At 40.5% G+C, this 13750-nt stretch overlaps 1 protein-coding gene across 1 annotated transcript; it reads right to left on the bottom strand.

Annotated features, from left to right (window-relative positions):
* Nucleotides 1–4885: 4885 nt before the first annotated feature.
* Nucleotides 4886–13544, bottom strand: dimt1 (DIM1 dimethyladenosine transferase 1 homolog). The gene is given in 12 exon segments (NM_001122722.1): nucleotides 4886–6260; nucleotides 6363–6469; nucleotides 7046–7109; nucleotides 7788–7852; nucleotides 8361–8453; nucleotides 9014–9137; nucleotides 9507–9556; nucleotides 9721–9814; nucleotides 10453–10514; nucleotides 10979–11065; nucleotides 12076–12149; nucleotides 13448–13544. Coding segments are annotated over 12 exon segments (921 nt in total). The 5' UTR covers nucleotides 13506–13544; the 3' UTR covers nucleotides 4886–6217.
* Nucleotides 13545–13750: the final 206 nt, after the last annotated feature.

Below are 13750 nucleotides of genomic sequence, written 5' to 3'. Positions count from 1 at the left end.
TTTAACATAAATCTGAGAGAAAATTACTAATTCCCTATTGGAGAAAGAAAGACATATTCCAAATTCAGCAGGTTGTTGATGGGGACTCTGACATTCCACTTCCTTGGGATTTCATTAAATCTGAATATGATCTTAATGAATAAGTCCGTTGACTTAGGAACCCAAGTGTTCAACCCCCAATCTAGAATGCTCTCTCCTTTAGAGAACAAGGTTATAGAAGTGTCTTATTGTTAACTCCTGTTTATGTATGTTGAATGTAATTGACGTTAATTACAAATGTCCTTACCCCCTTCACCTTCTTCCTTTCTGTACCAGTTATACATCTGCAAAAATCAAAAATAAAGAATATTTAAAAAAAAAAAAAAAAATGAATAAGATAAACTAACTCATATGAAGTTTTTATGGTCTGGATATACTCGGATATAAAACAAATATTGCTATTAACCAACTTCCATTATAATACCATAACTTCATATTAATGTATATATTTCTCCTGGGTGCGTATTTGATCTCATTTATGTATATTTCTCTTCTTTGTTTCATTGTTCTAATGATTGTACTAAAATGTACTCTTTTGACTGGTCTCAACATACTGTTTATTGTGAAATGCCAATAAAGACAGTTAAAAAGTAAAGAAGTTGCTGAAGGGTTCTTACGCCATCATTACTTGAATGTGATACAGGGCGTAATACAATAGTTTGATTAGTGTCAGTAATTTGAATTATGTAGAAACTTGCTCCTTGCTCATCTGATTTAAGTTTAGAATCTACAGGGCTTTCACTTATTTTAGCACAAACATCAGAAATTAGTCCTCGCTCCACATTAAGACATCATAAGTACCGGCAACACCTGCACTGCAGTACTATCTACACTTATGGTGGAACTTGTTCCCCCACCATCAGACTGAGGAAGTTGATGCTTTAGCACTAAACACGACTACATACAAGTCTTTTGGGGTTTTTTTTCTCTTTTTCCTTCTCATTTTAGCAGCCCCAGAGACATTCTTATATATATTCTTTAACGTGTCTTTATTGCCTTTTTATACCCCTATATATAACTGAGAGTAGCTCAGCCGTAGCCTTGGTCCTGAAGCCGCCCTCACTTCTTCCCAGGCCCAGACGACACTCAGAATTATTCTACAGATAAAAGAACTAGAGAGAAGAAACTATTTTGCTCAGTGTGGATTTTTTAGGCAGACAAATTCTATGTTGTACTGCACTAAAAAGATAATGCAACTAGGGGGAAGGTCTTTGTCTAAAGGTGCCCATACATGTTAAGATCCGCTCGCTTGGCAAGATCTTCTCCCGTTATCCCCACCTACGGGTGGGGGATATCGTGAAAATGTAGGCTAATTCGAACTTGGGGCCAAACGATCGAATTCTTACAGCGGGAATGGCACAGTCGGCTCGTTGATGCGGTCCCCAATCCAACTGAATCTTTTAACCTGCCCGATCGGTATCTGGCCAATTTCAGGCCAGATATCAGTCGGCATGGCCGTTGTTTCTGCCCCTACACGGGCCGATAAGCTGTCGAATCCAAGGGAACGATATCGGCAGCTACAATCAGCCCGTGTATGGCCACCTTTAGCCTCTTGATGACAGATGACAACCTACTCAACCAATAAAACAATCTTATTTTTGTCAGCCTTGGAAGTCACAATTGCAGCAAGCAGGCAGGCGTCATTTTGTGGACACTATTATTAAGACAAGCTTAATTAAGGCAAATCTTGTTTCTGTGCCAGAATGGGGGGACTGGATACCTATGTCCATGCACTGGTTAAAAAATTAGATGGTGAGGAGGGAGGGGGAACGTAAGGAGTGCAGCAATATCTAGAAGTTCTGAATGGAAAGTGAAAGTAACTGTCTGCCTAAGGCATAGAGGCGGGGCAGGCAATATATGACCGACAGCTGGGATTTTTAATTGCTTTTATAATGGTTATTGATGTGTTAATAAAAAAATGAGTTTGGGTTTTATGTTTAATTTGAAAAGGGCTTTATTTACACAACTTTTTATGCCTGGGTGACAGGTGGATTAATATCTAGAGGAATAAACTTGTATATTTGTTTCCTAGCATTCAACATCTCGGAGCAGAAATTCATTTCATCCGTGACCTGATGGATCCCAGTAACAGAGGAGGGATATATGATTTCCTACTAACTGCACTGGAGGTCTGTATTACATATTTCTGGAACCACTGTTACCCATCAATGAAACAGAGGCAGTCCTTCCCGAGTCCTCTCCTATCCACCCTCCAGTCGGCCATCTAACCACTTGTCTGCCAGAGATCGTAGAATTACGGTGATGGCAGTTGGGTACTTGAGAGCCAGAGGCATAGATTCTATGATGTATAGGAGATAGTAAGCCAGAAGACTGGAGGATTCTGTATTTCCAGGTTTCAAATGATTCAGGCTGGCAGGACCTAGTCCCACTACAGCAGTGATCCCCAACCAGCGGCTCGGGGGCAACATGTTGCTCCCCAACCCCTTGGATGTTGCTCTCAGTGCCCCCAAACCAGGGAGTTATTTTTGAATTCCTGACTTGGGGGCAAGGTTTGGTTGAATAAAAACAAGATTTCCTACCAAATAAAGCCCCCTGTAAGCTGATAGTGTGCATAGAGGCCCCTAATAGCTAATCTTATCCCATATTTGGCTCATCCATGAACTTTTATGGTGCTTGTGTTGCTCCCCAAGTCTATTTTCATTTGACTGTAGCTCCCGAGTAAGAAAGGTTGGGGAGCCCTGCACTACAGCGAACCACTGGCTGCTTACTAGGGTCACTGGGACCCATACAAGGGCCGATCTCCTACAGTCTAAATTTTTATACCTGCCTGATTGTCAGACCGACCAATATCGATAGCGTCAGCACTGACGGGTTACCAGACATGCACAGATAATTATATTGTTATCAGTCAAGTAACAATGAAATTTTTAGACCGGGGAGCTGCGAAATATCTAAAATACCTTGGTATATCTCTTTAAAGGAGAAGGAACATTACAGTCACTTGGGGGTGCAAAATGTTAGGCACCCCCCAGTTATTGTAATCACTTACCTGATACCCCAGGTCAGTGCCCCAGTTAGCAGAGAACTGCACCAGCCCGGGGGTATGTGGGGTCAGGTAAGAAACCCCTCTCACATTGCACTAATGGTTCCTATGCTCTTGTCTCTGCAGTCCTGTTACAAACACATCCAGAAAGAAGAAATCAGACACTACACGTGCTAGCATCGCATCTCGGGAGTGTGAACTACACGGCGTGCTGAGCCCCACTGTTCGGAAGTGCGAAAGACTTTCTCACTACATGATTTACTGAAAGAATCTGTCATAAACGTTCCTGTCCATTTAGTCAGCCAATGGCTGGGGAGCGGGCTCTTAGGAAAGGCTGATCCTGTCACAAGTCAGAACTTCACAGGATATAGGAACCCCTATGTGAACCCCATCTACCCTGGTGTCAGTTTTTGGCTTTGCCACAAGCAGTCCTAATTTGCGAGTTATTAACCGCCCACCCCTCAGAAAAGTCATAGCACCCCATTCCCGAATAAGCCGCACGGTTTGACACCTCATTCATGGGTCTACGACAAACGGTGGTTAATTGCCCCCTGCTGGGGCAATTAACCGCCCATCCCCCATGAAAAGTCATAGCACCCCATTCCCGAATAAGCCGCACGGTTTGACACCTCATTCATGGGTCTACGACAAACGGTGGTTAATTGCCCCCTGCTGGGGCAATTAACCGCCCATCCCCTAGAAAAGTCATAGCACCCCATTCCCGAATAAGCCGGACGGTTGGACACCTCATTCATGGGTCTACGACAAACGGTGCAGGACTCAGTCAAAGTTGGTCTCAATGTTAAGTCTATGGGAGGATTATTGTCCCCTGCTGGGGCAATTAACCGCCCACCCCTCAGAAAAGTCATAGCACCCCATTCCCGAATAAGCCACACGGTTTGACACCTCATTCATTGGTCTACGACAAACTGTGGTTAATTGCCCCCTGCCCCCATAAGTCAATGGGGCAAATTTGGGGACCTCTCTTGCCCCGGGGGTAAAACTTATACCCTTGTGCGGGGTATCTTCTGACACAGGTTGCAAACCTGTTCAAATGTGGTAAATTTCACATTTCTAAAAAATTCCCTCTCTGCGCTACAATCATTCATTTCATTCAGTCGGTTAGGATAGGCCAACTGCCAATATGACGCTGACATGTGGACGAAAGAAACATCCTACAAGCGGGAGGAGCAAGCGTAGCCTAGTGGTCAAGGCACCCGCCTTAAGCCAGCCAGCCAGTAGTTCTAATCCCCCCATAGCTAGAAATATGCCTCACCACAGGTTACGCCCTTGTGACCCCTGGACAGAAGTCACTTAACCTCCCTATGTCCCGGTGACCGCTTGGCCCAGAAATGGGCTGATGCGGTTGTCGTTATGACTTTTTCAATGGCTACATTTCCCCACAAATCCTCTTTTTTGCACTTTCAAGGGCAGCTCACGATTTATGATACAGGTATGGGACCTGTTATCCAGAATGCTCGGGACCTGGAGTTTCTTTCTGTAATTTGGATCTCCATACCTTAAGTCAACTAAAAATAATTTAAACATTAATGAAACCCAATAGGATTATTTTGCCTCCAGTATGGATTAATGGTATCTTAGTTGGGATCAAGTACAAACTCACTGTTTTATTGATACAGAGAAAAAGGAAATTATTTTAAAAAATTAGAATTATTTGCTTATAATGGAGTCTATGGGAGATGGCCTCTCCGTAATTTGGAACTTTCTGGATAATGAGTTTCCAGATAATGGATCCCATACCTGTACCAGCTCTCAAATTGCCCACCATAAGCATGCCTGCTTGCCCCTATCACAGTGAGTGGAATCATGCTATGGCAGCTGAAAGCTGGAGCCAAACACATTGCATAGATGTGCGTTTATTGCTGAGTAAAATTGTTGCTCTTGGGTCTGCAGGATTTTTTGTTTAAATGTTGTGTTTCTCTTTACAGCCAGCAAGAGCCAAGCCACTTCCATCATTATCCAGTCTCTCTGGGGACACTGCTTCAAATCTTTGCAAGAATCAATCGTTCAGTAGATGTACAGCAATGTTGCAGCTCCCTTACATAGAAATATACAGTATATATATTTAGAAAAGATACAGAGAAAGTAAACCTGGTTTATAAATAGGTTATATTGTCCGAGAGTTGGATAAAATAGTTGTGATTGTATGTTAAATAATAGCAAGAAACCATAATCAAAGGACATATTAAACACTCCCCAGCATATTAAAGGGTTTGTTCACCATTACTATTAGTATGTATAGAGAGTGCTATTCTGAGACACTTTGCAATAGGTCTTCATTTTTTTATTTGTGTTTTTTTTCATTATTGAGCTTTTTATTCAGCAATGCTCCAGTTTATAGCACCTATATGTTTGCTGGGGTCCAAATTACCCTAGCAACTAGATAGTGATGTGCAAGATTGAAGTATGAAGAGGAGAGGCCTAAATAGAAAGATATTAGAAAATAACAATGATATTGTAGCCTCAAGATTGTAGCCACTGCTGGGGTCAGTGAACCCCGTTTGAAAGCTGGAAAGAGGCAGAAGAGGAAGGCAAATAATCCAAAAACAATTTTAATAGCATGAAGACCAGTTGAAAAGTTGCTAAGAAGTGGCCATTCTATAACAAACTAAAAGCTAACTTAAAGGTGAACCACCCAGAAAACTTTTCCCCCAGACTGGTGCTTCTGTTTGGGAAAAAATTGTAATGGCGCCAGGGACCTTTCTTACCTAGAGTTCTCCCAATGCACCCTTGTGGCTTTCTAGCCTCCAATGTGCCCAGTAGCCCAAAATGTACTATTGGGTCCATGTACAAGTCTGAAGAAGCTGAAACTGAGCATTGAGAATGACCAAAATGATGCATGGGTCACAGTACTAAATCCAGCATTGGTCTGGGGAAAAAGTAAGCAATTGGCTTGTAGCCAACAAGCAGAATTTCTATTTCCTCTCCTTGTGTTGCCCAGACATTATCAGACTTGGCTTTGTATAAGTTATTTTACATTTCAGGTCACACATTATTTCAGTGTTCACAACAGTAATGTGCAGGTAGTGTGGAAGAGAAACTGTACAAATGAGAACCATTCTACACAAACTGCAAGATCAGTGGCCGATTCCTCCCTGTGACAGAAATCCATTGTCACCAAACTGCCGGGGTCAGCGGAGAGTCCCAAGGTGCTTATGTAAAGTGGATTCCTTGTGAATTAAATCCATGAAGGAGTCTAAAACAAAAAAATATAATATATAAATATTATATATTAATAGTTAATAGATAGTTAATCGATCTGGGTATTTCCTAGGGCACACAGTGAAGAAAGACTTACGCCATAAAATCATCGATATCCATTGAACGGGCACGTTTTTCGCTGAATCCGGTTTCTGTGAGAACTCCTTCAATTTTTTCTGCAATACTGAAGTTTTCTGGCACCGACTGTTAAATACAAAAAGAGTCACACAGATACAGAACTTGGCTTTACTTCATTGTGGCCATCCCAGGGGGCATTAGAGCTACATATGCTGCATCTTATCTGTGTTTGGTGTTTCAGTGCCTTCTGCCATAAAAGCCACATAGACAATAAAGGGGTCTGTTACCTCCCCCCATGAGTATTTTATCCTTTACAATCCTTTCCAAGATAGACGCTGGCTAAAGTTGTAGTTTGGTCAAAATATTTCAGCCATGCCTGACGAAGGGGCACGCCCCCGAAACGTTGCTTTTTGAATAAACACTCAGGGGCCAAGCCCTGCTTGCACTTTACTTGTTGTGCTGGCTGAAATATTTTGACCGGACTGTGTGGAGAGTGGCGACTCTCTAGGCTGTGCACCAAGTAGTAATTCTCTGGAGGAGGTAAGGGTGTGCTGGTGTAAAAATTTTTTCCCATTGTAAAGTTGTAGTTTGCCACAGCCCTGTGACAGACTTATCAGCCCTACACAGTAACAGTGTGCACTGCCAGTGTAGCATTAGCATTATAATTCCCAGAGACACAGAGCTGCACACACTCATACTTACAATATTATGCAGCGAGCAATGGATTTTGTAATTTTTCTCAAGCAGCTCTTGCACAGCCGTGGATCTGAGAAGCAGAGAATGTATCATTAGCTCAATGTTGTACTTATATTCATCCTTATAATAACAAACATCAAGAGAATTTTCACACAAAATATCAATGAAATGGTCTCTCCGAGGATGGGAAATACCATTACTACCTATGAAAGGTAAACACTTAGTCTCTTCGATTTGTCTTAGAATTAGATTAATGGCAATAAAATGCCCATACCACTTTACTATTGGTATGTACTTTCTAATCTGTTTGGCAGAACACTTAAGTGCCTTAGAAACTCGCAATTTTGCTTCCCCAAAAAAATCAATTAAATTTGTTGTGGCAAAAGTCAGTTCTATGTTGTCTCTTAATAGCATAGCACTCTGCTTTTAATAAACACCCTACAGTGGTAAGACTTCTTGGGTTCAAGGTTTATATATATATTTATTTGGGGGCAGATTTACTTAAACTCTAACATTTCCCATTTTTTTCGAAGGAAAAGACGGATCAGGGAAGGGAAGGAACATCTGCCATTGACTAAAAACCCAAATCCGGGGGGTGAAATGCACTTTCATACCACTAAGGATAAAAACTCTACACAAAACAAATCAGAAACCATGAAAAACAAGACATCTAATATAAACCTATGTTAAAGAAAGATATCATCCAGTGAAACAAGTGGCTGAGTTTGTACCCAGAAGCATCACTTACTTGAAAGCTGCTGCAAGGGTTTTATTTTTTCGAACAAATGCAATCCTGACCAGCCCGTCCCATTCCTGCAAAAAGCAGAAAATAGAAGTGAAACTTGGTTTTCCTTCCTGGGCTTCCTGCTGTTATGGACACCCAGAAATACTTATGTCTATACAGTATTTAGCCCTCCAGCGCTACAGATCAGTATGCAGACATGTTTAAGTTATAGAATAATTGTGAACTCCAGAAATATACTACCATAATAATTAGGGATGCACGATTCCGTTATTTTTTAAGGATTTGATTTCAGCCGGATCTGCGGTCCCAGCCAAACAGAATCAGAATTAGCATAAGCTAATTAGAATTCAGAAAGGGTCAAATGGGCTGTGAAAAATTTTTTTTTAACCCCTTCCGATCCTAATCAGCATATGCTAATTAGGATTCAGTTTGGGATTCGTCCGAACCCAAAAAAGTGGGTTTGGTGCATCCCTAATAATAATATATATAATAAAATAATAAATACAATAGCATATTGTCTTACACATCAAGGTAGCTACACATGTATGTATTAAACCCCCTATAAGAATACATTACCTGAAAATTAATAGGAGGTGGAGGATTTTTGGGCTCTATCCGGACTACACTGGATTCAACTTTTGGAGGGGGCCTGAAATTATTCTTTCCTACCTGTATGACAAAACAAACAAATATCATGATAAATTCATAGAGGTGCATAACGTCCTTACATTTTCTTTTAGCTAATCTTCCCCTAAAGTCTCTCAAATACTCTGGCTGGCTGCACATTACAAAGTGGGTTACACTCTGCAAAAAAAAAACAAAAACAAGAAAGTCTCTCCCATACTGAAATAAACCAAATGACTGCCACTGATCAGTGTGAATTGGTTTTGTTTTGCATTGGCTTTTCTAGCAGTAGAGGTTTTTTTTCTCCCATATACTGCCGTCAGTCAATCAATTAGGGTACACAAAGCCCCTCCAGGTAATTTTCTATTGTATCCATATCCATGCACCCAAACTATAGTGAATGTTCAAAAAAAATAAAAATAAATAATTTTTTACAAATAGGCTAACGGCAACTGAATCACCTCATAAAGACTTAGGCTTACAGAGCACATTCAGCAATGCCTTGGTTGCAGTACAAAATATTGGAATGCATTTGAAAAAGTGTTTTCTCTCTAAATATACATACATGTATATATATACACACACAAACAAAAGATTTGGCTTACTTTCATGATGTGATCAACACGAGCCAAGAGCTGAGTGTTAATGGAAAGCCTGCAGTACAGTTTATCTCCAGGTTTGGCCACCAAGCGCAGTGCAAATTCTCTTTGAAACATCAGCACCGCACACCTGGGAATTGGATAAATACCAATAAATATAACCAAGTACAATCACCGACTCTTCATGGGCAGTTGAGAACATAAACAGCCACAAAAGCTTTAGTGGAATAGCATTATGCTTTACTTGCCCTAGAGCAGTCAGAGTGGAAACAACTGACTAGCTCACTTACAAAATTAGAGCAAATGTTGCTATACAATATCATGGCCAGTGCTGTGTGATAAATATGTTCTAAATAATAATGAATGAGAGAGGAAAGTATGTGATTTTTAAACCACAAACATGCTATTTTAGAAAGTCCCTCTGCGCGCTCATTGAAACCAAAATGGCCATTATAAGTAGATTTGCTACTGGAGTTCTAACACAGCAAACAATATTTACCTAAAAAATGGTCGATGAAGAAGAAGTTTGAAAACAAATGGGGAGGAAATCTAAAAGAAAAAAAAACTCCGTATTACAATATTGTTTTTGGTGGCGGTTGTAAGAAACATGTTTTTAAACATATCTCCAAATGAACACCTCCCACCGACTGGCACCTCCTCCTCCAGAGAAGGAACACCTGTAGTCTTAGCTACAAACCATGCACACCAAATACCTGATAAGGCAAGTTAGCCACGCAGAGATCAAAGAAAGGCAGGTCTGTCTTCAAAACATCGCCAACCATGACTTGGAGTTTACTTGCAACTGCCCTGGATGAAAGAGATGTAAAATGAACCTTGTTTACTGAGAGAAACTCTGGAAATGCTTAATAATGTTATCATAACCTTCATTAAACTCAGGAATTTACCCCTAAATGCTTCAGAATCCTCTGAGATTTATCTGAGCCTTACTGCTATGTAAAGGTGAACAAGACAACAAATGACACCTAAGTGACATTCATTGCCCCATGTAAAAATGTAAATAGGCTTCCTGTCACGAGCCCAATCATCAGTGGCAAACTGCTTCCACTTCCTTAATGAACTGCCTGCTTCAGGTCATGCTTTCCTAGGCATTTATGTATGATTTGTTCAAACTATGAAGCTTAGCCTTTCAGACTTTGGGAGACTTTAAAACTGCACTTTCTAGCATAGATATGTTAGACTATTAGTGTACACGAGGTCACCATCAGAAAGTCTGGAGCCCCCAATGAACACAAGCACATGGTATGAAAATTGTTTGCCTACGCCCCTTGAGTGTGCTACACAAATGGTAAACTAGCAGGTAGATAAGTTTTGCTAGGAGAAAAGGTTGAACTTTGAACTATTTTTTCAACCACAGCTACTATGATACAAACAAACCAATCATGACAAATGATACTTATAATAGGTTATTAACATAATACACTTACGAGCCTTGGACTCTTTTTTGAAGCTCTGCAACAAGGCGTGTGTCAAGTTCACAAGCAACCACCTTTTTTAGAAGAATAACACCATAAATATATATTTAAAACAAAAAAGCTACTTTTCCTAATCCCAATAAACAGATTATTAATAAGCATTTAAGTGCGTTACATCTAATGTAAATTAAAAACCTATCCAAAAGTGCTCTTGCTTCCCCACCAGATATCAGTGATATACACACGACACACAAGCTTATTATACTCTCACAATGCCTACAGCCTGCCACACAAGGTAAATGTCTGAACAATCTAATCTGTTGGTAAGTAGAGCAAAGATTGGTTGTGTAATTTGCTCACAAATTATATGAATAAATTGTTCTACCTCTAAGCCTACTGAAGAAGGATTGATCAAAAATTGTTATACAGGGGACCAAGAATTAAGATAATGGTCAGGTAACTTAGTGACAAATAAACTTAAGGAGGTTCCATCTGAAAGCCTTTTTAAATAGAGTTTTGTTACAAATTTTCTATTTACCCTTTTTGCCTTTTCTAACAGCTTCATGGTCATGTTACCAGTACCGGGGCCAACTTCAAGCACCACATCTGTAGGTCTTATTGCAGCCTGAAATTAACAAGCAAAATGAGAAGATATGAGTAAAGTCGCAAACACACAAATATCAACAGACCTAGGGGACAGTGGAAAAGTAATAACTATGGCTTTATACACACAGCCGCTTCTGCTGCTATGCTGGCGGCAAAACACATGTATGCATTTCAGCACTAAAATCTACTCTGTGTGCCTGAGGTGGGGCTGTTTTCATGGCCTGTGCTTATATGTAGGTTGAGAAACAGCCCATTGTGTGGCATTAGCTCACAATCTGTTTTCTTACTGGGGTACAGGGGGGAAGGAGGGGCAGATGTATAAACCATCCATGCATTATTTACAGAGTTGTGGAGTCGGTACATAAATCCTTCGACTTCTTAGTATATGGTAACTCCTGTTTTTAATATGTTAATGTATTTTCCATGCTGATCAAAAGTACACAACATACAAGGCATTTCATTACTGCCAAAGCCTAGTACCCCCCCAGCATAGTGCCCTCGGCAAGTGCCTATTCTGCCTACCTTTAGTCTTGGCTCTGCCTGTCACTGCCAACATGAATGAGAATATTGTTCAAAGGTCTAAATCTATAACTAAGCATGTGTCATTGTGGCATTTTATTTATTAAATAAACTACAAACATTCCTTAAACCTAAAGTTTAAACAAATGACAAATAATGAAAACAATAAGGTTATAATAGCTCAAGCTGGACTTCACACTAGAGAAAAAACTATGCTCTGGGCTTTATTCCTACAGAATATACAGCAAATAAGTACTTTATTATGGCTATAATGTGTGAAGTAGGACATAGTAAGATATATTGTTTTCATTACAATTTAGATCTATTAGACGTCCGAGTCAGTACATATCTGCCAACACCGACTCGATACCCAAAATTGCTTCCTACTCCGTCTCCACAGCTCTGATTATTTAAACGCAATTTTAAATGTAACCCCTATTTACTGAGCACAAATTAAATATAGGTGTTATCTAATGTAATGATCCAAGAGACTGCCTTTGCATTACCAACCTTATCAATAATGCTGTTCACAATCAAGGGATTCTTCAGAATATGCTGTCCTAGTCCAGTGTTGAACAAAACCCCTAAACAATCACAAAGAAAATCAGTGCTGTATACACAAGTAGTGCTTTATATATAAAGACATACATACATATCAGCGGTCCTAATTTTTTTTATATTAAATGTATCACTGCCTAATAGCATCTTATACTGAAATTATGTAAAAAAAATTTAAAAAAACTAACGCCCCCACCCTCTGAATAGGAAAGTTTTAATCTAAGAATGTTTTGATATGACACAAAGTCACAAGGCCAACCCTAGAACTGCAGAAATGAGTAAAGAAATGAGTTGCATTAGCATTTACATAAATCAGTCTGAATGGGAGTAATGCAATAAGAGGAGTAAAGTGTGCTACAGGTCTAGCAGAAGTTCCTAGTTTGCTCTACTGATGCTCTTCAGGCCTCACTGACAGCCTTGTGTTCAGTACCACAGAGACCTTAGCCGCACACCCTAGCTCTCCAAACCTGTATGCCCGGTGCACACTGCTGGAGGGATCGGCACCCTCCAAAAATGGTGCAACAACAAAAAAAGCAAATGGCACTCAGGGCTTCAAACAAGGGAAAAAACCCTTAAAGTATTTTTATTGCGGAGGTGCAACGTTTCGGGGCAACGTGACCCCTTTATCAAGCATGATGCTTGATAAAGGGGTCACGTTGCCCCGAAACGTTGCACCTCCGCAATAAAAATACTTTAAGGGTTTTTTCCCTTGTTTGAAGCCCTGAGTGCCATTTGCTTTTTTTGTTGTTGCAGCCTTGTGTTCAGTGCCATTTCTCTAAAGTAAATCTGTTACCTTTTTTTTCAGATAATGTGTTTGTTTATTGTTGTTACGGCACAACTATTCAGACTTGCATTTTATGGGCTGCACTTGAGAACTGTAAATGCCAGAAACCTTACATCTCAGATATCTATATACACAGCGCTGCGTACCCTTGTGGCGCTTTATAAATAAAGGTATACATACATACATCTATATGTCTATAAATGTTTGTAAGTCTAATTGCAGTTATAACCAGTGTCTGTCTGTCTTACAATTCCCAACTCTGCTTTCCCTGACTATTCATACTATTACAACATCGTATATAGATAGTCAGCTCTTCTCCAAACAAGACTACAATCCCACAATGCCTTGCATGTTGTGACACAGTCCTGAGAAAAAGGTAAAAAAGCAGACCTGTGCAAGGGAGTGAGGCAGTGTGACAGTGTGACAGTGGAGTGTTGGCTGGTTCAGGCTGAGCTGTCAGGCTTTAGTTAGTCCCTACACTATTACAGAACTGTAACTCACAGTATATTTGCTGTGGCCCCAGTACCCATAAGCACCTACCCTGACTCTTAACCTCCTGATGCCTCCGTGTTTTCTTCTCCGCTCTGACTTTCGGCATGTTCCCTGTTACTGTACCACTTACTAGCCCCCAACGTGGTGTCGGCCTAAGGTCGCAGAGCAGTGACGTAACGGCGGCGCGACACAATTCTTTGAACCCGATGTTTGACGGGAGTTGTAGTTCCCGATAGAGAACGCGTTCCTACATAGCCTAGGAAGTGTGTGGACTTTTTAGTGACGGACTAATACGGCAGGGCGTGTTGTAGCTAACAGTAGTTTTTGGGCTCAGCGCATGGTATGGGTTCT

Source organism: Xenopus tropicalis, chromosome 1 (assembly GCF_000004195.4).
Source record: "Xenopus tropicalis strain Nigerian chromosome 1, UCB_Xtro_10.0, whole genome shotgun sequence".
Taxonomy (NCBI): domain Eukaryota; kingdom Metazoa; phylum Chordata; class Amphibia; order Anura; family Pipidae; genus Xenopus; species Xenopus tropicalis.
Note: the sequence above shows the minus strand (reverse complement) of the source record. Positions and strands in the feature narration are given on the sequence as shown.